The sequence below is a fragment of the Ranitomeya variabilis genome, chromosome 4 (genome assembly GCF_051348905.1).
Source record: "Ranitomeya variabilis isolate aRanVar5 chromosome 4, aRanVar5.hap1, whole genome shotgun sequence".
Taxonomy (NCBI): Eukaryota; Metazoa; Chordata; class Amphibia; order Anura; family Dendrobatidae; genus Ranitomeya; species Ranitomeya variabilis.
The window spans coordinates 444,416,409-444,441,498 of NC_135235.1; the positions used below are offsets into that span (position 1 = coordinate 444,416,409).

General features: G+C 42.5%; 1 protein-coding gene across 6 annotated transcripts in view; it reads right to left on the minus strand.

Moving 5' to 3' along the window:
- Positions 1-351: 351 nt before the first annotated feature.
- Positions 352-25,090, minus strand: part of LLGL2 (LLGL scribble cell polarity complex component 2) — a 104,792-nt gene continuing 80,053 nt past the window's right edge. For 3 of the 6 annotated variants that reach the window (XM_077251505.1, XM_077251507.1, XM_077251502.1), the window contains exons 12-26: positions 25,015-25,082; positions 23,388-23,541; positions 22,554-22,658; positions 16,535-16,827; positions 13,821-13,962; positions 12,466-12,616; positions 11,655-11,771; positions 10,798-10,964; positions 10,462-10,726; positions 10,184-10,337; positions 10,014-10,045; positions 9,616-9,666; positions 7,617-7,659; positions 6,605-6,666; positions 352-822 (exon numbers count right to left, since the gene is read on the minus strand). In XM_077251505.1, coding sequence (XP_077107620.1) covers positions 818-822; positions 6,605-6,666; positions 7,617-7,659; positions 9,616-9,666; positions 10,014-10,045; positions 10,184-10,337; positions 10,462-10,726; positions 10,798-10,964; positions 11,655-11,771; positions 12,466-12,616; positions 13,821-13,962; positions 16,535-16,827; positions 22,554-22,658; positions 23,388-23,541; positions 25,015-25,082 — 1,809 coding nt within the window. In that variant the 3' untranslated portion in view covers positions 352-817. Of the gene's footprint in view, positions 826-6,604; positions 6,667-7,616; positions 7,660-9,615; positions 9,667-10,013; positions 10,046-10,183; positions 10,338-10,461; positions 10,727-10,797; positions 10,965-11,654; positions 11,772-12,465; positions 12,617-13,820; positions 13,963-16,534; positions 16,828-22,553; positions 22,659-23,387; positions 23,542-25,014; positions 25,083-25,090 lie in introns of all 6 variants that reach the window. The other 3 variants (XM_077251503.1, XM_077251504.1, XM_077251501.1) reach the window with 1 other exon arrangement.

The following is a 25,090-nucleotide window of genomic DNA, read 5'->3' on the forward strand; positions in this document are numbered from 1 at the left end:
AAGTACAATTTGTCTCACAAAATAAAAAGAGCCCTCACATGGCTAGGTGTACTGATAAATTAAAAAAAGTATGGCACTTGGAACAAGGGGAAGCAAAGACATAAGCACAAAAATTGAAAAAAACAAAACAAAAAACTGCCCGGTCAGGAAAGGGTTAAGCATAGATATTAGGATCAATACTGGCTTATATAGTTTTACTGCAAAGGAAACTGCTTTCATTGTGGGGCAATTAATGGTTCACCAGTAACCAGTTCCGACTGGTTAAATCATGTGAGCTCTGTCAGCTCTATTGCCAGTCGTGGGGTAGGGTACCAATATACATATTGTCAATCATTCACACAGAGCCAGTGGTAACTGAACATATAATTTATTGGTGTGCAAGGCAACCAAATGGTTATTTCCTACAAAAATAGATTGCATGGCAGCCCAATCACTGGGAAGCACAATAACCCAATAAATTCAAGTTACCCAACATCAAGGGCATCTTACACCACATTGTACAGTATAAAAACATTGATCCTAAAATAATTCAATAAGAGAAAACCTGTTAAAAACAAAATAAAAAAAATTGTCCATCTTCCTCTCAAGGAACGGTCAGAGGGAAGGGTGTAAGGCAGTAAAATGTATAACTTAAAAAACAATTTCCTGTAGGAATAGCTAAAGAGACATGTGCAGAATGGAGGCTATATGGCCACATAGTCCAAACCATGGAGAAAAGCATTGTCTTGTAGCTTGCTCTAGTCCAAGGGCCTCCAGTCAGTAGTGTATTCACAATGGGTTAGGTTTAACCCAAAACATCAGCGTGTCAGGAGGAATGTCATTCTGCTTTGAAAAAGGGTAAATTCAGATTAGTCTTGATGACAATACACTAGGTTTCATATTTTTAACTAACTTTCACGCAAAAAAAAAAAAAATTTTAAAATACATAAACTTAAAAAAAATAAATAAATAAAAACTACAAGTTTACTCCAATCACATAAAAGCAGTCACAAAAAAAATCATGGAGTGACAGCCCAGAAGAATCTTGTGATTTTAAGGAATCGTTACAAATTATCACCAAAGCACAAAAGCATAGTTAAAGGGAATCAGTCAGTAAGATGTAGCAGGCGTTATGGACATGCAGGCGATAGGAAGCAGAATAAAAGGATACCTTGAAATTTGCAATCAGATGTCTTATTCCAGAGAAATCCATGTTTTTCTTACATCTAAATGAGCTGTTTCAGGCTACTGGGCCGAACATTGATTTGCATGAGATTCTGCCTCCAGAGCTCATTATAAATGAAGGGAAGTACTACCAGTGTGAGATATGTAACTAACACAGAACAGTAGAACTGAACTTTGTCTCATAACAAACATGTTAGCAGCTGCAGCTCTCACAGCTCTGATGCACTGTAACAATATTGCAAGACTGGGTGCCTGGAAGCTGAAGCACCAAGAGGAATCTGCAGATGTGTCAGGTATAATCACACACAGCTCTGCGCTGTGATCAGGAGAGCGGCCATTACACATCACACGGGTAACTTACCTTTGATTTATAATAAGCTCTGGAGGCAGATTCTCATGCCTATCAGTGTCCGGCCCATAGTCTAACAGCTCATTTAAATAGAACAAAAACATGGATTTCTCTGGAATAAGACATAGGATCGTAGATATCAAGGTATCATTGTATTCAACTTCCTGTGATCTGCATGTCCATGTAGAATGCTTAGGAGGGTTGGTTTACTGACAGATTCCCTTTAACAAAGTATGTTAACAGTGTAACCAAACATGGTTTTCATTGTAGCTTACGCATTTGACATAAGGCAAAGTAAAAAAAACCTGCTCCATGATATAAGCGTTTAATACAGCTTAGGCTACATATCCAGAAGTTAATCCAATGTAGTACACCATTATTTTGTTTTTTTGTTTGATTTACAGTGGGGGAAATATGTTATTGATCTCATGCTGATTTTGTAAGTTTGCCCACTGACCATGACATGAACAGTTTATAATTTTAAGGGTAGGTTAATTTTAAAAAGCCTGCTGCTACACATTCTCCTGTGAACCATGTTTTTGGACTTTGCATTTTATCTTCAATAAATTTGATTATCTTTGGAAGCTGGATTTTTTCTCCTGTTTTGCCAGCTTAATTTTAACATTGAGAGAATATCAAAAATAAAACCCAGAAAATCTCATTGTATAGATTATATAATTTTTTTCCATTTTGAAGTGAGAAATTAGTATTTGATCCCTCTGACAAACAAGACATAATACTTTGTGGATAAACCATTGTTGGCAAGCACAGCAGTCATACGGTTTTTGTAGTTGATGATGAGGTTTGCTCACATGTCAGGAGGAATTTTGGTCCACTCCTCTTTGCAGATCATCTCTAAATCTTTAAGATTTTGAGGCTGTCGCTTGGCAACTCGAAGCTTCAACTCCCTCCATAAGTTTTCTATGGGATTAAGGTCTAGAGACTGGCTAGGCCACACCATTACCTTAATGTGCTGCTTTTTGAGCCACTCCTTTGTTGCCTTGGCTGTATGTTTTGGGTCATTGTCTTGCTGGAAGACCAAGCAATGACCCATTTTCAATATCCAGGCGGAGGGAAGGAGGTTGTCACTCAGGATTTTACAGTACATAACTCCATTTTTTTCTCCCATTGATGCTGTGAAGTAGTCCTGTGCCCTTAGCAGAGAAACACCCCCAAAACAATGTTTCCACCTCCATGCTTGACAGTGGAGATGGTGTTCTTTGGGTCATAGGCAGCATTTCTCTTCCTCCAAACACGACAAGTTGAGTTAATGCCAAAGACTTTAATATTTGTCTTATCTGACCACAGCACCTTCTCCCAATAACTCACAATCATCCAGGTGTTCATTGGCAAACTTCAGACAGGCTTGCACATATGTCTCCTTGAACAGGGGGGACCTTGCGGATGCTGCAGGATTTTAAACCTTCTCAGTCGCCCATGACAGCACTACCAGAGAGAGGGAATCCGCCCTTCAGGGACAGGAAACCTACAGGATAAAAAGGGCGGTACCTCTCTCCTGCGTCAGTTTTGTTTACTGTCCCTGACAAGGGAACCCTCAAGGATTCGGTACCCGAGATCCGGAGCCGACCAGTGGGGGTATGACGGCGGGGAGGCCCCTGTCACCGCTGGTACGGTGTCCGACGCCGCCGCTTCTGGGTCCGATGGGGCTGCAGAGCGTGCGGAGGGGAGCGCGGCTGCCTCCCCGGATTGGGGTAGGGGCTTCAGGGATCCGGCGTGCCTTTGCATGCGGAGGCACTTCCTGGTCCGGAGCGGCGGCTCGGTGTGTGAGAGCACCAAGATGGCCGCCGCACCAGATATAGACGCTGTCTACTTCCGGGTCCCGGGCAGAGCGCGCGTGCGCACTTGAGATGAGGGGACAAGCGCTTCCCTGAAACGCAGCCCTGGAGGAGGGGTGAATCGGCAGACTATTTAAAAGACCGCTGTGAGAGCGCCCTTTGCTGCATGCAGTCCCAATATGGCGGACAGCGATCAGCAGCTCCAGCCGGCACAGCCCTTACAGCCACCGCCGCAGCAGCAGCGACACCACCAGCGCAAGTCAGGCGAGACAAAGAGAAGGACCTCTGCAGGCACCCGAAGTACCCGCTCCAGGAGCCATTCCACGCCGCAGAGTAAAGCCTCCAATATGTCTAGCCAGCCGACACCATCTACTTCGGGTCTCATACAAGATCCCATACCTCCTCCAGAACTGGTACCTGTGGCTGCGCAAGATGGGTGAGTGATCTTCGTGAAAGTTCACCAAATAATTGGGGTCCCCTTTTTCCATTTATTTTTTAGGCAAGAAAAAAAATGGAGAAAACTAAACATAGAGACTGCCCCTTATGTGGAGAACCCCTGTTACAGAACTGGGATAAGAAATTATGCGGTTCCTGTATAGGACAAGTCCTTTGTGAAGAAACCCCTAGTTTTGCCTCTGAATTACGATCAGTAATAAGATCAGAGGTAGAAACAGCATTCAAATCCCTTAAAGGGGAGGGGGTTAAGGAAAAAACACCTGTGCCCCTTTCTCACTCCGATCCTTCTAGTTCTGATGAGGATATATCAGACAGAAAAGGTTCCTCTTCCTCCTCGGACTCAGAGTGGAGGCCGTCACTGCTTCCCCTTAGACGAAGTAGATGCCCTTGTAAAGACTGTAAGATCTACAATGGGTGTCCTAGATCCACGTCCTGACAAAACAGTACAGGACATTATGTTCGGGGGTCTGGGCCAGAAAAGACGTAGAGTCTTTCCACTTAATGAAAACGTGCAGGAAGATGGGGTCCCAGTGGTCAAAATATTACAGTTCCTACAGAAAGGCTTGGATTTGGGCCTCTCGGTGAGCACCTTAAAAGTGCAGGTAGCGGCCTTATACAATGATAGTATTGCCACTAACCCATGGGTAACAAGATTCATTAAAGCCGCTGTACGTTCTAGGCCCATAAAAATCAAAAGTCCTCCATCTTGGGACTTAAATTTAGTACTATCAGCTCTGACAGAACCCCCGTTTGAGCCCATAGATTCGATACCACTTAAAATCTTATCTCTCAAAACGGCCCTTCTTACAGCCCTAACGTCTGCCCGTAGAATTAGTGACCTCCAGGCTCTTATCTGCGAATCCTCCCTTCACACAAATCATGGAGGATAGGGTAATATTAATAACAGACCCTGCTTATCTACCCAAAGTTGCTTCCAATTTCCATAGGTCCCAGGAAATAATCCTTCCTTCCTTCTTTCCAAACCCGAAAAATCAAAGAGGAAAAATTCCACACTTTAGATGTGAGAAGGTGTTTAATACATTACCTAGAATCCTCCCGACAGTGTAGGAAGGAAGGGTCTCTTTTTGTCTGTTTTCAGGGACCTAGAAAAGGACTCAAAGCCTCCAAAAGCACTATAGCTCGCTGGGTTACTGATGCGATAGCCCTGGCATACTCATCCACGGGAAACGCAGTGCCTGAAGGGCTCAAGGCACACTCTACAAGGGCTATGGCGACCTCCTGGGCCGAAAGGTCGGAGGTACCAATAGATAAAATCTGTAAAGCGGCCACCTGGTCAACACCTTCAACCTTCTTTAGGCACTATCGATTAGACCTAGCCTCTTCGTCTGACTTAACCTTCGGAAGAAGGGTCTTGCAGGCTGTGGTCCCTCCCTAAAGCAATAATCTCTGCAGTTCTCTCTGGTAGTGCTGTCATGGGCGACTGAGAATAGTGTAGTTACTTACCGATAACGGTATTTCTCAGAGCCCATGACAGCACCTGCTTATTCCCCCCCTTATCACGTGTGCGGTGAGCACCTTATTATACGAAGTGTGTGTTTGATTTAGACACGGTGTAATCTTCATAAGTATTTTGCTAAAAATGTATATTTCCTGTTGTCACTAACCTGGAGGACCTCTGATGCTCTGTAAACCAAACTGACGCAGGAGAGAGGTACCGCCTTTTTATCCTGTAGGTTTCTTGTCCCTGAAGGGCGGATTCCCTCTCTCTGGTAGTGCTGTCATGGGCTCTGAGAAATACCGTTATCGGTAAGTAACTACACTATTTACGGTGTAATGTGTTACCAATGGTTTTCTTGGTGACTGTGGTCCCAGCTGACTTGAGATCATTAACAAGTTCTCCCCGTGTAGTTTTAGGCCAATCTTTCACCTTACTCATGATCAAGGATACCCCATGAGGGGAGATTTTGCATGATGCCCCAGATCGAGGTCAATTGACAGTCATTTTTTAAATTTCTTCCATTTTCTTACTATTACACCAACAGTTGTCTCCTTCTCATCCAGCATCTTAATTATGGTTTTGGAGACCATTCCAGCTTTGTGCAGGGCTATGATCTTGTCCCCGACATCCTTAGAAACTCTCTGCTCTTGTCCATGTTGTAGAGGTTAGAGTCTGACTGATTAATTGAGTCTGTGGACAGGAGTCTTTTATAAAGCTGACTATGTAAGACCGCTGACTTTTAATGCAGGTAATGAGTTGATTAGGAGAGTCTAACTGATCTGTAGAAGCCAGAACTCTAAGGGTATGTTTCCACAGTCAGTATTGACAGCGCTTTGGACGCAGCACATCTCAGCAAGATAAATTGACATACTGCAGTCTAGAAAGACGCATCGCATGTGCGTATACGCAGGGACGCCGAGGCGTCCGTGCACGCATAGCGGAGATGGGATTTCATAAAATCCCATCCACTATGCTGTAACTTCTGGCCGCTGCGGCTGTACGCAGCGTCCAATCCCCAGCATTTACTGACAGTGGAAACATACCCTTAATGGTTGCTGGGGATCAAATACTTATTTCTCACTGCAAAATGCAAATAAATGAATATAATTTATACAATATGATTTTCTGGACTTTATTTTTCATATTCTATCTCTCAATGTTAAAATTAACCTACCCTTAAAATTATAGACTGTCATGTTTTTGACAGTGGGCAAACTTACAAAATCAGCAAGGGATCAAATACTTATTTCCCCCACTGTATATACAATGTAGAGACAGTCCAAAACCTGACTGGTTTAATAAAAATAGAGATAGTTTTAACAGTTAAATACAATGCAGAATGATTGATTGATACATACTATATAATGATATATACTATACCTGCTCCATTACTAAGCCTGCCTCCTACAGCAATCTGGCGAGAGTTTCTTTCTCCATAACTCCTGCAAAGAAGGATGGAACAGTTACTGATAAGATATGACTGCTAGTTATACATAACAGCTATAGGTTTTTGGGACATAATTTGGTTGGGCAAAAAAAAGCGTCCATCAGGTTTAAGAGAGGAAAAGTCAGAGGGTTTAAACAAGAACCCCTTTTTTTTTTTTTTTACAGTGATTGTTTATATGTGATCGGCTAGCATCTGACCTCCACCAATCACCAGAAATAAGTGTCTTTTAGACACAGAAGTACCACACAAATACAGGATGAAGAGGACAATGGATATGTACAAATATTGCAGAGATTCTACTAGCCCCAATGTGCCTTATAAAGAGTAGTATTATGCAGATAGTCCTACATATGATTACACAATCATGAATAGTAAGAAGGTGAAGTTATATATAAAGCATGCCAGTCATATCTTTGTTATAATAACTTCGGGGGCTGTACAAATTGTGTGCCCTCCCTCAAAGCATATCCTGACACTGGCATTCATTCCATGCGCCTTATCATGCAGTAGTGAACAATGCGTGTGCTCACAGAGCAATATGGGATTCTTCAGACTTTCAATGAGTCTATGCCTGATGAAGAGACCTGAGTAGTCTCGAAAGCTTACAACCTGTTACCATCTTTTCAGTTAGCCATTAAAAGGTATCAACCACTGAGGACTCAATTCTAAATATTTTTCTCACAGAGCAAGAAATTAATGGTCCTGCGGCTGTCAAAATACAGCTGCTAGTCCTCGGGAATCCTCCCAGATAAAAGGTCATGGAGGGCTGTAAGGGGCCCACGCGTCTGAGGTTCGCCACCCTGCCTTAGGGGTACCACAGTACCAAAGGCTGTTCAGACATAACTGTCCGGTACAGACTATCATGGAGTACCCATTTTAGTGACGGACTATCACACAGATGTACACTTTTGTTTGTTTGTTTTAGACAGATACAATCCCACTTACGTTCGAGAACCTTCCAAAGTACTCTGGATCTCCTTCAGCATATCTATAGAGATAACAGTTATTGCATTTAATAACAAGGTTATTTAATCACCACAGAAAATAGTTCTGCAACCTTTTCACACTTTCAATCCATCATTTAAAATGTTTATTTGCTGTCAGAAAAATCTTGTTTACATTTAAGAATTTTTTACCAAGTTTTTGTTACCTCATCTGAGAGGAACAAGATTTAGGGGCAGAGATCCCGATTCCTGCAATGTATCACTTATTGGGTTTGATAAAATCACCATTTTTTTGGCTGCAGATCTACCCGTTCTCTGAATTCAGAGTCTGTATAACCCAACCCACATGAGTGATTGGCAGCTTTCTGCCTATGCTCTGACTGTGATGTGGGCTTGCACGAAGAGCCCACATCTTTCCAGGCACATGTCGGCCGAGGCTGGGGTTCATAGGAGATGAGGAATTTTCTCTACATATCACAAATTCAAATCTAAGGTTACCAATAAATACAGTAAAAAGTTTAAAATATGGAAAGAAAATTTCCAAATCGCCCTTTTATGCCCCATTTAAAAAAAAAAAAAAATTATAAAAAAAATACACATTTCGTATAGCTGATTTTGAAACACCAGTATTTTTTTTTGGGCCACTGCAATGCACTTGGAATTTGTCAGTTAACCGCGCTCCTGGCAGTGACTGTGCAGGCAACATCTCCCGTGTCCACATGATCACCACGACATACCTGTACATCAAAATGTAGGACCACCATTCCCATTATGAAATACATGTGTATGTCAGATGTTAAGAAGGGGTTAAGCAACTGCTGGTAGGCATGTATATTAAATGGTATTTGCCCTCCCCCCCCAGCTATAGCAATGGCCCTCCTATGCTGTCCAGTAAGAACGTAATATCAACAGCACACATCACCGCTGCAGCCAATCACCGAACTCAAGGGCTCTGCTAGTGTAGACAGCTCCTACATTAAACTAAAAATGGTCTGCTTCTAATAGAAAAAACAAAAAACATTTCAAAACTATCAGGAATAAAAATGGCTATTTAAACATAGCATGGTTTTTTTTTTCTGCATTCTCTCGGTCACTGCGTCTTACATGAAGACTGAGGAGATGAACATAACAAGCAATCAAGTTACCATTCATTTTCCACGGGAAATTTAAAAAATGTTATAGGTGATTGATTATTCAATGTTTGTTTCACTATTCCCATGCACAATGTTAAAAGGCTGGCAAACAATAAGTAATTAGGATTTCCCTGTGACATCACGCAAAACACTTTTTTTTATATATAATTTAACCCTCTTGATATTGCTGTTCATTGGTATAATGCCCCTTTGTGTTCCTTTGATTCCCTCTAAGAACATCATTCTAGTTTCACTGCACAGAAAAAAGGCGGCAAAGTGATTTCTGCCATTGTACGGGCCAGAGTATAAAAATCGGTGCTGTAGAAATGACTTTTCACCTGCAATAGATTAGATGTACGTTCTGAGATGGAATTTAAAAAAAAAATACCAGAGCACTATAACAAGTATGTAACAGTAATATCTATATATAGGAACATTTTCAGTAATGATTGTAATAGAGAAAATTGTTATGCCATATTTTCATCTGAAGGAAAATTGTACCTTTTAATTACGGGACACCAAATTTCCTTTTCTACGTCTTGGGAATATTGACAAATGTAATATGTTCTCTATGCGTTTTGAGAGACAGGCCTCTATGTAAAACTCAAAAATAAAATGGCCCCACAGGTCGAATGCAGGAATGGGAACAGGTCGAATGCCCAGTTATGGCACACACAAAAAAAAAAATTATATACATATATATATATTTTTTTTTCATAAGAACTTGGGAATCGATCAAAGACTACAGCGGACTGCAAGTTCCAACACTGTTGAAATCCTTAAAATACCTTTACCATACAGACACCCCTCATGATGACACATCAAGAGCCACATTCCAGTGGCAGCAGTAACAAGGGGGATACTCACGCTCATCGTTCAGCAACGCATGCTCCATCACCTGCCTTCGAGATCTATGTGCTGAGAGAAGGGCAAGAATTTATTAGGAAATAAGTCAGATACATAAAGATTTTTATCAGTGAGGAAATTATATTTACAGGGGCTTTCTTTCGTTGCAACCAAATATCCCATTAATGTGTGGCCAGCTGTCTTACCCCTCTTCTCAAGACCAGGTCCCAGCGGTCATACCCACCCTGATTCTAATGCTTATGAAATTACCTAATGGCAGAAAATCCATATAATCAAATTTCACATATTTGACTTATTCAGGTTCTAGGGAGACCAAGTCACTGAAATTTATAAAAAGAAAAAAGACAAGCTGACTGGGTAATAATCGGATTTAGGTACAATTCAGAATTTTTTCTTACCATCTGTACTAGAGTCACTCCTGCTGGGCATCCTGCAATGACAGTAAACCAATAATATATTATCAGGCCATCTGGCATTTCAAAAGACTACACAGGTTTCATATGTACGAGTGATGCTATGACACCATAGCAATTGCTGGTGGAAAACTGGCCACTTCCGTGTCACTTGCCTGGATCGTTCGTTTTGCCTTTCTGTGCTGTCGCCTCTTTGGAATCGTCCATTCACAGATGGTTCTGGAGGCTCAACCTTGCATCGAGGAGCAATAAGCCAGCATGTGGACAAAGAAAAACGCTCCATTTCTGAAGGCGATATGAGGTAAAACCCTTTAAGGAAAAAAAAAATCTAAGTATACAGTATAGAATAACAAAACACAAGAAAGCTGCAAGTATTTTTAATAGTTGTATTAAGCGAGACTGGTTTTACCGTCTGGACGTGGGTTCCACTCACCTTGTCCACTCTTGGTGAACACACAAGATGCTATTCCACTCACATCTTCCTTCCGGATACAGTCATAACGCACTTGTGACTTCAGATGAGGCAGAGACACCACCTGGATATCTCCCAGGTTGGTAAGAACAGTCAAGTGATTTTCACTATGGTCTTCTGCTCGACAACTGCCAAAAGTGCACACTGCGGCCTTCCGCACCCGGCAACCTTCTGTGGCCGTCAGCTTTAGCTTTAATTTACTGCTCACTTTTGGCAGAGTGAATACCTGTTAAAGGCATGTGTCAGAATACGGCTTGTAGAAACCTAATCCAGTACAATAACCACAATGATACCTACCTTAAACTGTTCTTCAGATATGACCAGCAACTGGTGGCTCCCTTGCATATCTGGACTTTTTGAAAGGTCATGAGCAGCTTCAAGAGGTTCTGGGAGGGGAACGCTGTGACCATCCAAAATTAGGATGCCCACTACTGGTGCTCTGTGCATAAGTTGGATTTCTTTGACTAGAACAAGCAGAAGAGAATTTCTCTTTATAATGATGTATACAAACCACATCAGCAACATCAACAACACAATCTACAGAATAATTACGTAGAAGTGCACTTAGACTAGCCATATGATCGAAGCTTCCTGGAAACACTTGACTCCCGATAATCCACCAATGTAAACAGGCTGTCAGTCACCCAAATGAGAAAAAAGCTCGGCAGAAATCATTTTTGAGGCATTTTAAAAGGGGTTTTTCACTTTTAGAAATATGGACCCCAAACAATTCTAGTAACGGAAAATAACAAAACCCGGCCGTAATCAATCACCCTCCCATCGCTGCTCTGTTTTCTGTAGTTTGACTGCAAAAGTGACATGTCAACAACTCACTTTACTGCAGTCAATCACTGATCTCAAGGAGGCGAGTACCGTTTAGTTTGCTAACATGCAGTATACGAACTGTTTGGGGTCCAATTTTTCTGAGAGTGGGAAAACTCCTTGAAATAATATTTGACAAAAAATGCCCCTGTGTAAACAGGACCTTTGCTATCCGGAACAATGACACTATGTGCACAAAAATGATCCATTACTGATTGCTCTGTATGCATGGTAAGTGCCATTAGCCTGTCTAAACAGCCATTATAGGCATGCCAGTAGGCAAACATAGCCAATGGTTTAGCTGCCATCAGCCAATGTAAACAAGCCCTTACTTTGTGATGCAGACACTGCCTCTTCCATCCGTCGTTCTGTTGGTGGGACACGCAAAGAAAAAGCATATACTGTGCCACCGTTCGTACCAGCCCATAGAGAGGGAGAATGCCGGGTGCCTGGGGAAACAAAATGCTAAAAATGACCAACATAAAACCAACAACTAGTAGAAAAAAAACAACATCTTAAAAATAGGTACAAATTTGAAGATGATAAATTCCAGGGAGGAATTCATTTCAACACTTCTGGGCAATGGTAATACACGGACACTTCCGACCTGCAGACTCCCACTCGGCTGCTGCAAACCCTTTAAATCTCATTTCAACCCTCAATCTATTTGACCAGATTTAGTGCCATTGTGAAATCTGTACTAAATGCTTTGAAATCACATTTACATGCTCCAAATTGAGTGATATGGGAATACTGCTCAGAACTACACATTTTGGAAAACTTCCATTCTTTGTCCCTTTAATAATAATCATCAAAATAGAAGATTATATAAAAATAGTGAGCAGCTTTAAATACAGTTTTACGGATTTGGCAGTTTGTATTGCTTCGTGTATTTTATTCTCCCTTTAAAACATTGCAGATTTCTGATTGCACAGTTGCCCCGGCTAATTCTGTGTCTGTACAGTGCTTTCTCTGCGGACTTACATTTTTTTGCCCAATCCCAATAGCAGCCAGAGCAGAAGAAAACCATTTGCAAGGAGTCACCTTATGTATCCAAAAGGTGACCTGATGCAAAATGGAAAATTCATGAACTCTTCCTAGACTAGAGAATACACTTCCCATTCCCTTTGGTATATAGCTTACTGTCACGGATGAAGGTGTCCGCAAAATACAGTGTGCGCACAAACCCAGTGAAGGAATCTTCTGCTGATCGAGCCTCAATCTTGCGCTGTACAGGGGCCAGCTCCATCTCATTCAGAGCTTCTTGCTCTAAACGGGCATTTGCCTCCTGCACCTGGTGAAATCAAGGCAAAGTATGTCTGAGCACAAGGTAATATTTAGTGACATTCCCAATTTATCAAACAAGAATTACTCTGAATACCTTCTAATGTAAGAGGGACAGATGTATGCAGAGACTGGAGGAACAATATGTTGTACTGAACCGTGCACAGCTGTAATATTCCATGAAAACAGACCCTTCATTTGCATGAATTCTGCAAAGGCATACATTTCTCAGGATGTGTGATAAGTGCATGTCCTGGAACTGGCACCAACAGGGGTCCCCCAATCCATCTGGTGAGATGGACATGGGGAATACTCTTTCACTGTTTTCTGGTGCAAAGATGTGCTAACCAATTTCTTAGTAAGGTGCTATAGCCTATTCAGGCTTTAATGGGGTTTTTGCTTTTGGAAATCCCCCATCACCCAGCTCCAGTTTGTTTAAAAAAAAGTAAACAACTAAACTTTACTCACCCTCCCCGGGTCTAGCTACGTCTCTCCCCTGCTGCTCCCAGGCTCTGTTATTTATGCAACGCTGATGTCATGTCGCAGCACTGCAGCCAGCAAGTGAGCTCAGTGGCTTGTGCAGTCAACCCTGGCAGACCGGCTAAGCTCAGTGATTGACATGACGTCAGTGCTGTAGGCACTAAAAACTGAAAGCAGTACTGGACCCTATGAGGGGGAGTAAAGAACAATTTGACCTTTTTTTGCAAAACAACCTGCAGCTGTCTGATAGGGGTTTTCTGAACATGAAAAGCCACTTTAAAAAGACATTTCTCTTCATTGGACCTCTGAGATGTCCTCAATATATTATTTCATGAGAGAAACCCTAGAAGACATGGCCTGCATGAGCACGCCTTTCCTGAAATATGTAACTATATTGTACCACTAAACCACCAGTGGAGCACATTATATACTCCATTAGCCCCTTAAATAACTTACTGAAAGACAAGAGTATATTCTACACCTGAGCTTCTCCCCCTGCCTTATGCAAGCGCGGACGTCAAGCTTCAATCTCCATTGCTAACTGCACCTTTCTTGACTCCTACAACACAACCGTCCATCTACACCTTAGCAAGTCTCCACCAAAGAAGCCTGCTACAGATGGTCAGATCCCAAAGTGGAGGCCGACTACCCAATCTGACTTCTAACGTCATATCGTGTCTCATTTATATCTTCAGTAAAAAGATTAATGAAAAAAGTATACAGCAAGTTCTTACTTTAGTTGCAACTCCATCCCTTCGCTTATTGACTTGACTCCTCCGAATGCGCCTAAAAGACTGGCGCAAAGACTTTTTCAGAGACTTTACACGGGACAAAGGCCCTTCCAGGGCTAGCTGGTCGCTGGCATGTAGTGTGCACCTATAGAAGCAGAAAAGTGGTCAGAGTAAAAAGGTGGTGAAGATTCGGTTCACCATTAACGCCTTGATTCCTGAGCGATATTTCACTTTTGCTCTTCAGTTTTTTTCCTGAGGGCCTATAGTGAATAATGTGATCCTGTGCTATCTATGTAGGAGACAGAGGTATTGCTAACAATACAGAGTTGCTGTATTGGACAGTCGAAAGGAGGTTTGCACAGCTTCATTAATTGCAGGTTCTTTTTTCCTAAAAGTGACACTAAAACTGAGATTTCAGCCTAATTGGGCATCTGTAAATGGTTTTTCTTAACCAAACAAATCTCTTAAAAAAGGGGTCACTCTCTACTATACGATCAATGCTTAATCAATGCAGGGCCCCAATTAAAATAACATGAATACTCCCTTCCCACAGCAGCGGGGCTCCTGTGATGTCAGCACGGCTATTCTTGGGAGTGTTTTGTGACACTGCTGTGTCACATGCTGCCTGCAGCCAATGAGTAGCCGCTGTTCAGCAGCAGCTTATCAATATTTCTTTAAGATGGATGTCTTGTCTGACATAACAGTAAAGTCTGCAGCAGGCACGGGATACATAAATGTCACATCAGCATGCAAGTTATTGCAGAAGCTTAGGTATCCATGGTTAGTTTATTAGGTTAGTGGTCATAACCATGCCTAAGCTGCTGCAATGCCCTGAACATGGGGTAAGCGACATAACGAATTAGAAGAACTATACCACATTTTTAATTGGAGGCATTTACTAATATTATTATTATTATTACAAATACTACATATTGTGATAGGATCTTGGAGAAGGTAAAACTCCTTTAAGCTTTGGCTTCCATTCTTGAAGGGAAGAGGAGCTCATGAGTTAGAAGTAGAAGCTGCACGATAGCTGAAGCTTGTTCCTCTGTCATAAACCTTTTTTAGAGGACTTCTCCCAGCATTCAATGTTATCCCCTCCCAATTCAGTGGGAAAGGATTAAAGGGCCACTGTCACCCCCTCCAGCCGTTATAAACTAAAAGAGCCACCTTGTGCAGCAGTAATGCTGCATTCTAACAAGGTGGCTCTTTTAGTTTTAGGTTCAAGTATACCCAAAAAAAGCGATTTGATACTTAGCCACCATTGCTGTCTCTAGCCAGGGAGGCGGCTCCTCACTCCCCAGCTCGAAACGCTCCTCTGCCGTCACTCACATCTTCTTGGTCTTTCTGCGCCGCCCCCTCAGCGCTGTTTACGTTTTCAAACCGGCGCCTGCGCTGTGTAGTACTGTTCTGCGCAGGCGCAGTAAGCTCTGGCCGTCTGCCGTCCAAGCCAGGCTTGCACACTGCGCCTGCGCGGCAGTGCGGCCACGCACCTTTGGAATCCCAGCCCCCCACTGTGTTATGCATTATGCACAGTGCGAGGCTGGGATTCCTGGGCATGCGCATGGCGTGTTTCACCCTGTCAGCCCGGTCCCCCGCCTTACTGCGTCTGGATACAGTATACAGCTGATCGTGCCTCCTCCTCCTAGCAATCGCCGGGCAAGAAGCAACTGTGGAAACTTGCCTGCTAGGTGGTGTGTGTTGAGTCTAGGTGTGTTATTTATGTGTCTGGATCTGTTAATAAATTGTGGGTGATCTTTACCCACCTAGCAGGCAAGTTTGTAAGCCTGGCTTGGACGGCAGACGGCCAGAGCTTACTGCGCAGAACAGTACTACACAGCGCAGGCGCCGGTTTGAAAACGTAAACAGCGCTGAGGGGGCGGCGCAGAAAGACCAAGAAGATGTGCGTGACGGCAGAGGAGCGTTTCGAGCTGGGGAGTGAGGAGCCGCCTCCCTGGCTAGAGACAGCAATGGTGGCTAAGTATCAAATCGCTTTTTTGGGGGTATACTTGAACCTAAAACTAAAAGAGCCACCTTGTTAGAATGCAGCATTACTGCTGCACAAGGTGGCTCTTTTAGTTTATAACGGCTGAAGGGGGTGACAGGCTGCTGAGACATCCAGAGATCCTGACAATGGGGCTTTGCCAGTTCCACCTCTGCTCCACTCAGTCTATCAGACTGCTGGCTATAAACACAGTACATGGTTTTTGCAGTTCCCCTGCTGCGTACATTTCTGGAGTAGGATATGCCGCTTTAGTGGCATAACTCATGACGATTTTGATAGATGCAGTGACTACGCACTGTCCTGACGAAGGTATGCTCATATAGGTGCAGCTGGCTGGGACTGGCGTATAAATGCCAAACGTCACAATATTTTTGCACAACCGAGTTTTTACAGAGTTGCACAAACCACTAGAACCAAGTAGTCTCTGACTGATTGTCCTACACAGCAATCATCTTAGGGGGATTTTCCAAACAAAAACGAAAGAACAATTCCCAAACGAGTGTGCTTACATAGCTGTACCCACTCCTAACACCAGCTTCTAGGCCATCACTTCCTGAGTTCAATCAGCATGGTCAAATTGAGGGTTGTTTTTTTTGGTTTTTTTTATGCAATTTGCACAGAAACACAATGACAGATTTGTGCCCGCAACCTTACAGTGAAGAACTGCACAATACATAAATCAGTATCATTACAATTTGATTGGTGGACTTACTTAACCATTACTTGACATTTTCGCTGAAAATCATAAACTCCAAATCCATGACTGGTGCCAAACGCCAACAACTTCCATTCAGAGTGCAGAGCCAAGGAAGTGACAGCAGCAGGTGGTTGGCACTGGACTAAGGCAAAAGGCTGAAACCCAGGGGCAAAGCGCACTGCGTCCTGTCGTGCATGAAGACGCTCGTGGCCTTTCCAACGATATCCTTCCTGCTCTTGTAAGAGATCCACCTGGGTATGGTCTACTGTGTGCTGGGAGGTCTCATCGTTCAGCTCCAGAACAAGGACCTGGCAAAAACAAAAAATATAGCAGTTATAATAAACTATTTTAATTGGAAGAATGATCCAATGAACAATGATGGGCCACTAAAGGGTGTGTCTCGCAAGACTTGGGATCCCCAATTATCAGCCAGAGTGGCTCTCACAGGCAGACTAGTCTAGGTTTTATATGTCAGTGGTCAATTTCTAGCATTTATGGAAACGTGGGTAGTTACTGCAAGAGCCAGGCTAGTAAAAACCGCATGATTGGTGGGCCGGCTTGATTTCAAAAGGGTTTGTCAAGATGAGACAGCCTTTTTTTTTTTTTTTTTTTTTTAAACTGTGGTTACTTTAGAAAAGCAGAGAAAGGAAATATATTCAAAAACGAAAAAAGAAGATTGTTGAAAATATCTAAGATAACCATGGAAGGGCTTATATTCTTAATTGATTTTTTTTTTGTAGAGTGAAGTTCCCTACTGTGTCTTGCAAAATTATTCCACCCCACCTCCCCCTTCCTTTTTACCTATTTTGGTAGATTAGAACTAGTGAAGAGCGAATATACTCGTTATTCGAGAATTCCCGAGCATGCTCGGGGGTCCTCCGAGTATTTTTTAGTGCTCAGAGATTTAGTTTTTATTGCCGCAGCTGAATGATTTACAGCTATTAGCCTGGCTGAGTACATGTGGGGGTTGCCTGGTTGCTAGGGAATCCCCACATGTACTTATGCTGGCTAACAGATGTAAATCATTCAGCTGCGGTGAGGAAAACTAAATCTCCGAGCACTAAAAAAAATACTCGGAGGACCCCCGAGCATGCTCGGGAAATCTCGAGTAACGAGTATATTCGCTCATCACTAATTAGAACCTGTGTTTAAATATTTTTGTAATCCGATTTGTGTGTGATGCATCAGTACTAAGTAGTGTAAGTGGGTGAAGGGAAGTGAGAAAAATCTAGGCATAAATTAAATTTATGGGATAAAAACTAAAAAATTGGCATGTGCATATGTATTCAACCACATTTGCAATGAAACCCCTAAAGATTTCTGGTGCAAGCAATTAGCTTCATAAGTCGTGCTTATTGACCACCTATGTGCAATCTAAGGGTCACATGGTCTGTCATATAAGAACCTTTTGTGAAAGCCAAAGAGGCTGCACCATTAAGCAAAAGGCACCACTAACCAAACAACACTGTGAAGACCAAGGAATTCTCCAAACAAATAAGGCACAAAGTTGTTGAGAACTACAAGTGAAAGGTCCCTGGAGCACCATCAAATCCATTATCATCAAATAGAAATAATATGGTACCACAACAAACCTGCCAAAAGAGGGCCGCCCACCAAAAATCTCAGCCCAGGCAAGGAGGGCATTAATCAGAGAGGCAGCACACAGACGAAAGGTAACCCTGAAGGAGCTGCAGAGTTCCCAAGCAGAAATTGGAGTATCTGCCCATACGACCACAATAAACCGTACATTCCATAAAGGTGGCCTTTATGGAAAAGTGGGCAGAAAAAAAGCCTTTAGTTACACACTGTAAGGCTCATTTTGAGCTTGCAAAAAGATGTGGGAGACTCCCCAAATGTATGGATGAAGGTGCTGTGGTCACATGACGCCAAAATTGAACTTTTTGGTCACCAAGGTAAATGCTATGTCTGGAGCCAAACCAACACAACTCATCACCACAAGAACACCATCCCCACAGTGAAAAGTGGTGGCAGCATCATGCTGTGGGGATGTTTTTTGGCAGCTGGGACAGGCAAAACAGAGTTGAGGGGAAGATGGATGGCACAAAATACAGGGATATTCTTGAGCAAAACCTGTTTCAGTCTGTCAGTGATTTGAGACTGGGACGGAGGTTCACTTTCCAACAAGACAATGACCCAAGGCATACTGCTTAAGCAACACTCAAGTGGTTTTAGTGAAAATGTGTAAGGCTATGTGCACACGTTCCAGATTTTTCGAATATTTTTGGCTTACATTAACATTAAGTGTATGTGTCCACATTCAGGATTACATGCGGATTGAACGCTGCGTACAGCCACAGCGTTCAACCCACAGCGTCCGCAGCATACTGGAGGGGATTTTATGAAACCCCGTCTCCACTATGCGTGCGAACACGCACCTGGCGGCCCTGCGTTTACGGACATGCAACGCGTCTGTTTACCTTCCGGCGACGTTCCGTCGCAGCAAGGTAAATCACAGGGCCCTATGTATGGGGTGCGGAGATTCCGAATGTGTGCAATGAACACATCTGGAATCATTGCGCATACAGAAGGGGCGGCGCTTTGGGTGGAGCGGGTTTTCCACTCCGTCCAAAGCGCAGTCATTACGGACCTTGGACACGCACCCTAACGCTTACATTAAGCATCCCATCAATTTTAATGCATTCCGCAATTTTTGTGCACAAAAAAAGCAGCATGTTCATTAATTTTGTGGATTTTTCGTGGATTTGCCGCTATATTATTGCATTGGGAACCTACGGAAAAATCCGCAAAAAAACACGCGCAAAAAACGCGAGCGGATTTCCTGCAAAAGTAATCCGGATTTGCTCCGGAAAATTCTGCTAACTTTCCTGAAAGTGTGCACATATCCTAAATGTTTTGGAGTGGATTAATCAAATCCCAGACCTTAATCCAATTGATAATCTATAGTCAGACTTGAAGATTGCTGTTCACCAGAGGAAACCATCTAACTTTAAGGTACTGGACAGTTTTGCTTTGAGGAATGGTCAAGAATCCTGATGGCAAGATGTAGAAAGCTCATACAGACTTATCCAAAATGGCAAAGCTGTAATTGCCACAAAGGAGGCTCTACAAAGTACTGACTTTAGGGGAGTGAATAGTTCTGCACACTGAAGTTTTCATTTTCAATTATTTTGTCATATTTGCTTCACAATAAAAAGAAACCCAAATGTTCACAGTTGTAAGTATGTTCTTTACACGTACAGATGCAACCCCTCTCAATAAAAAACAAAAAGTGAAATTCCAGGTTGTTTAGTAGCACAGGGGATGAATACTTTCGCAATTATGAACTTTGTTCCTAAATCAATGAGCATACAGACATTTCGTCCAGTGTGAAAACTCCTTCATAACCTGACGTATGTATAAGTCATAGGTTGTGTCCCTGCATTCCATGCAGGATCCGGCTCTGAGTCCGCATGTTTTCTGGCATGTTAGCGGATTTCATCAGCTGACATGTGCTCCTAACAGCCACGTGTGGAATCGTGATCCACCAGTGGCTGACATGTTAAAGGTTGCTGTCAGTCTCAAACTGCGGCATTTAACATGGCCGCGCCTGAAGCTCATCACTAATCCCACCCATCAGTGCTGCAGGAAACCACTGCCGATGTGCTATGAGCACCGCCCTTTGGCCGGCGCTCATAGCAGATGATCATTTTAGCTACACCTAGCAGGGCTGCAGCTTCTAGTATCCAATGGGGACTACTGAAACAGGTAAAAAGTAAAAAAAAAAAAGTTTTAAAAATATTTTTTAAAATGAAAAAAATATAAAAGTTGCTGAGACTATGGCCTAATGCACATATGGGTATCATGTTTGTGTACTATTCAAAATGATAAGACACAGGCATACCACCCTCTGGACTTTGGACGGCTGCTGCCTCACCAATTGTCTCCTCAGATATGTCGTCAGATTGGGCAATGCTGTATAAAGACAGCAGCACTTCACAAACCCTTTAAAGTGAAGGAGTCATCAGGAAATGCTGAAATGTGTAGATCCAAAGTTTTTTTAGCATCTTATAGTGATATGTAAAAAAAAAAAAAAAAAAAAAAAAAAAAAACACACACACACAACAGAAATCTTGCAGTTTTCACACTGGCCACTACGCCTTATACTAGAATCAGGCTTCCTGATCTATACGGAAGAAGTTTCAGCAGTCTCAATATAATCAGACAGGATTACAATCAAATGTCACAATTGAGGATGGTCACCAGTCGCCTCCTTCCCCACTCTTTCTTGCAGAAATTTTCCTGACAAAAACCGGACATTTCTGCCAGAAATCCGCATGCGTTTTTTCATGCGTTTTTTCCAAATGCATAGAATTGCGTGAAAAATGCGGAAAATCCGCAAAATTAATGAACATGCTGCTTTTTTTACCACGATGCGTTTTTTTCGCGGAAAAAAACGCACCATGTGCACAAAACATGCAGAATGCATTCTAAATGAAAGGATGCATAATGTTTTTATAGCGTTTTTATCGCGAAAAAACCTGAACGTGTGCACATACCCTCAGAATATTTTCTCCCCAGATTGAAGCCTGATCAAATAATGCTTCAATAATAAAGAAATACAATTATTCTTTTCTTAAAAAAAATAAAAAAAAAATACAATTGTTCTGACTGGAAGCAGAAGTCTAATATTAGGCGTAAAGGCAGGGTAGAAGAATTTCTGTTTTAATATAGTGAGTGATATGAAAAAAACATGTAACAATAAACCTCATCGAGATAATAAGACAATTTTTTTGATGACACATTCCCATTAATAATTTGTAGTTGGGTGAGGGGTGGTACTTCATTTTACAAATCTGTGTCTCCTACTGTGTATATAGATGTGAATAAGGCCATGTTCACACTTTGCGGCGTGCTCTGCGGGTTCTCCCGCAGCGGATTTGATAAATCTGCAGGGCAAAACCGCTGCGGTTATCCCTGCAGATTTATCGCGGTTTGTTTTGCGGTTTCCGCTGCGGGTTTACTCCTATACTATTGATGCTGCATATGCAGCAATATGCAGCATCAATAGTAATGTTAAAATAAAAAAAAAAGTTTATATACTCACCCTCTGACGTCCCGATCTCCTCGGCGCTGCACCCGGCGGTCCGGTTCCAAAGATGATGTGCGAGAAGGACCTTCGTGACGTCACGGTCATGTGACCGCGACGTCACCGCAGGTCCTGTTCGCACAGCAACTCTGACCGGCCGGCCGCGTGCAGCGCTGAGAGGTGAGTATAACATGATTTTTTGTTTTAATTCTTTTTTTTTTTTTTTTTTTTTTTTTTTTTTTTTTTTTTTTTTTTTACACACAAACATGGTTCCCAGGGACTGAGGGAGAGTCTCCTCTCCTCCACCCCGGGTACCACCCGCACATTATCCGCTTACTTCCCGCAACGTGGGCACAGCCCATGCGGGAAGTAAGCGGTTCAATGCATTCCTATGGGTGCAGAATCGCAGCGATTCTGCACAAAGAAGTGACATGCTGCAGGTTGTAAACCGCTGCGTTTCTGCGCGGTTTTTCCCGCAGCATGTGCACAGCGGTTTGCGGTTTCCATAGGGTTTACATGTAAATGTAAAGGCAATGGAAACTGCTGCGGACCCGCAGCATCAAAATCGCGGCGGTTCCGCGGTAAAAAACACAAAGTGTGAACATGGCCTAAGGCTTCTACAGCCAGACACAAGATTGGGAGGGGTGGGGAGATACCTGAACTTCTGGAACATACAAAACTTTCTAAGTTTCCAGTGCTTAGCCAATGTTTAGTGAAGCAAAAATAAGTATGGCTCACAGATTTAAGGTTAAAGGGGTTGTCTACTACTGGGACAACCCTTTTCTTTTCCCATGTTTGCCCTCGTTAAAATACAAACATAAAAACTTTATACTGCCCTCTGATGCTGGTCAAGCGGTGTCGCCACCCGTGTCCTGGGGGCTTACATGAGGTTGTTAGCCCAATCAGCGCCTGCTTCACTGTCCCCGCCAGGACAACCCCTTTAATACATTCCCCTTTATGGTGCAGCTTCCCTTCAAGCGCACTCACCTGTCCTGCAGTCCCACCTATAGATAGGTAGCCACTGTATTTACAAAGGTAAATCTTCTGAATTCCCAGACGAGGATCATCACTGTAAGGGTCAAAGCAGCCAACCTGCAAAGGCCAAAAAATAAGTAATTTTATCATAGTTCTGCCACTTTCAAAAAAAAGTTAACAACAACAAAAAGATTTTTGGGTATTCTTTTCAGACAGTCACTATAATCGTGATCTCTAGTCATACGAATATGCCCCATTCTAACTATGCACAAGACTTGCTGGGCAGAGTGCGCTTGTCTGGGCAACCAAGTGCTACGTGCATCCCTCCATACCTGATGGAAGACTTAGCAATGAAAGACGTTCTCTGGGTATTGAGATTTTCCATGTTTTTCTGCAGCAATTTTTTTTTTTTTTTTTTTTTTTTTTAAATAGTTTACATAAAGGGGTTGTCCCTTTCACAAATGTTTCCCCATATGTTCAATTTGTTAAACACACACACACACACCAACCATACTACTCTTCACTCACCCAGTGCTGTGTCTTTCCCGCTGCCATGGTCTCTGTTTGACTGCAGTGCTGACATCCCATCAACAGTGCTGCAGTCAATCACTGAGGTCATCGACTCTGAACATCTCATACTATAAAAACGGGCAGAGCCTCTGGGCTCAGTGAGTAGCTGCAGCCAAACAACAGAGACCAGGGCAGTGGCGAAGAGAGAGAGAGAGAGAGAGAGAGAGAGATGTTTTTTTTGTTTTTAGAACTAATTGAGCATATGGGGAAGACATTTTTCTTTTTCCAGATTACTCATAGTTAGACATGTGAAACTAGACAACGAACTGCACTCACTTTCCTCAGTGGGGGCCACTCCTCTTCTCCTTGGGAATTCAGGTTTTCGTTTGGGTCCATATCAGTCTGGAACACTCCCACTGTGCTCATTTTGTACATCAGCTGAAGGCAAATGCCAGATGCATCCCAGAAGCGCACAGTGCCATCCTCATGCCTGAGAAAAGAGAATATCCAAATTAATCGTGAAGAAAGACTGCTACCTATTTCAGCAAGGATGATCGTAAGACAACGCATTATGTTTAATTCTTAAGAAACGTGAAGAAAGATCAATCTGATCAATATATTGTCAAAGCCAAAATGATTACAATGATTCAGAGGTTGGCACCCTAATCTTATAAGGGGGCCGCCAAGAAAAACTGATTCCAAAGCAACTTTCAAATTACTAAACAGACTTTATGCTCCATTAATGACAAGTCATGAAGTGTTAACATTAAAAAAACAATGGTTATTAGAGGTGATCTACATTTGGGATGAAAGTCAGCAGTCACTATTTGACTGCAAACTTGTGAACATTCATCACTGTCAGGATTTTACTTTGGTCATGTAACCGCAAGTATGTGATTTGCATACTTCAGGCCACATTCTGACTAGTTGTGTGCGGCCTTGTTCAATGTAAATGAATTGAGCGAGGCACCTCACGTCTAGTCGACATATGATTGTATGCATGCAAATACTTGCGGTCACATGACCACCCGCACTGAAGAATCCTGACAGCATGCAATGTGCGCGTTGTGAGGATTCAGAAGTCTGCAGTTGCATACAGTGACTGCAGAGTATAATCCAAAACCTCGACAACCTTTTTAAAGATAGATACTTGGTGCTCTAGGTAAGCGCTTTAGTTATTGGTAGAGAGACAGTGATCCATAACGTGTGGTTATTATAAAGAAATAAGAAAAGCTTTGTTTTATGACCTATTAGAAAAAAGCTGGGCCACTAGTGGGGCATAAAGGCTTGTTAGTAGGAATTGCAAAGTAATATCTTAAAAAGGGGTTTTCCGCAGATGAAAAAAAAAAATGTTTAGAGCCACTCAGAATAGGGTGCAAACATAAAAAATAAAATAAAATTTAAAAAAAAAGGTTACAATTGCCTCAACGATCCATGCGCCGCTCCCAATACAACACAGCCCGGTCACCCGCCATCACAGAGCAGGCTGAGGCTGGCAAAAAAAAACAAAAAAAACAAAACACAAAGTCGCAAAAATGTTGCAAAGCCACAAGAAAAATGGTTGATGTAATGCAGACAGAGGTTTTGGAACACAGTATTACAATTAGTAGAAAGTAACTTGTGTCCAAAAGGGGCAAAATAGCTCTCATCATTATGGGGTTAAGGTATTCCGGCTTCACACATCAGTGAAACATGGACCGAGCTCAGATTAGAATGAAAAGCATTTTGCTCAGCTGGGGAGACTCAGAGATGGGGCTGGATCCTCCATATGCCAATAAAGTAGAGATGAGTCAGCCCTTGTCCTAGTGTGTGTTTCACTCATCCGTGTATGCATCATATGGAAATCAGATTGTATGCTGTAATGAACTGGGACATATGGGCACATGCACATTTTGCAGAACAGTACAGGAGACTATTTTGGATCTACATAAATAATGGTAGATGAAAGGGAAAAAACACTGACCCTGTTAACAGCAAATCCCTTTGTCTTGGTGCTTCTGCCAAGTTCACACCACCATCAACGGGCCATGCCTGTAATG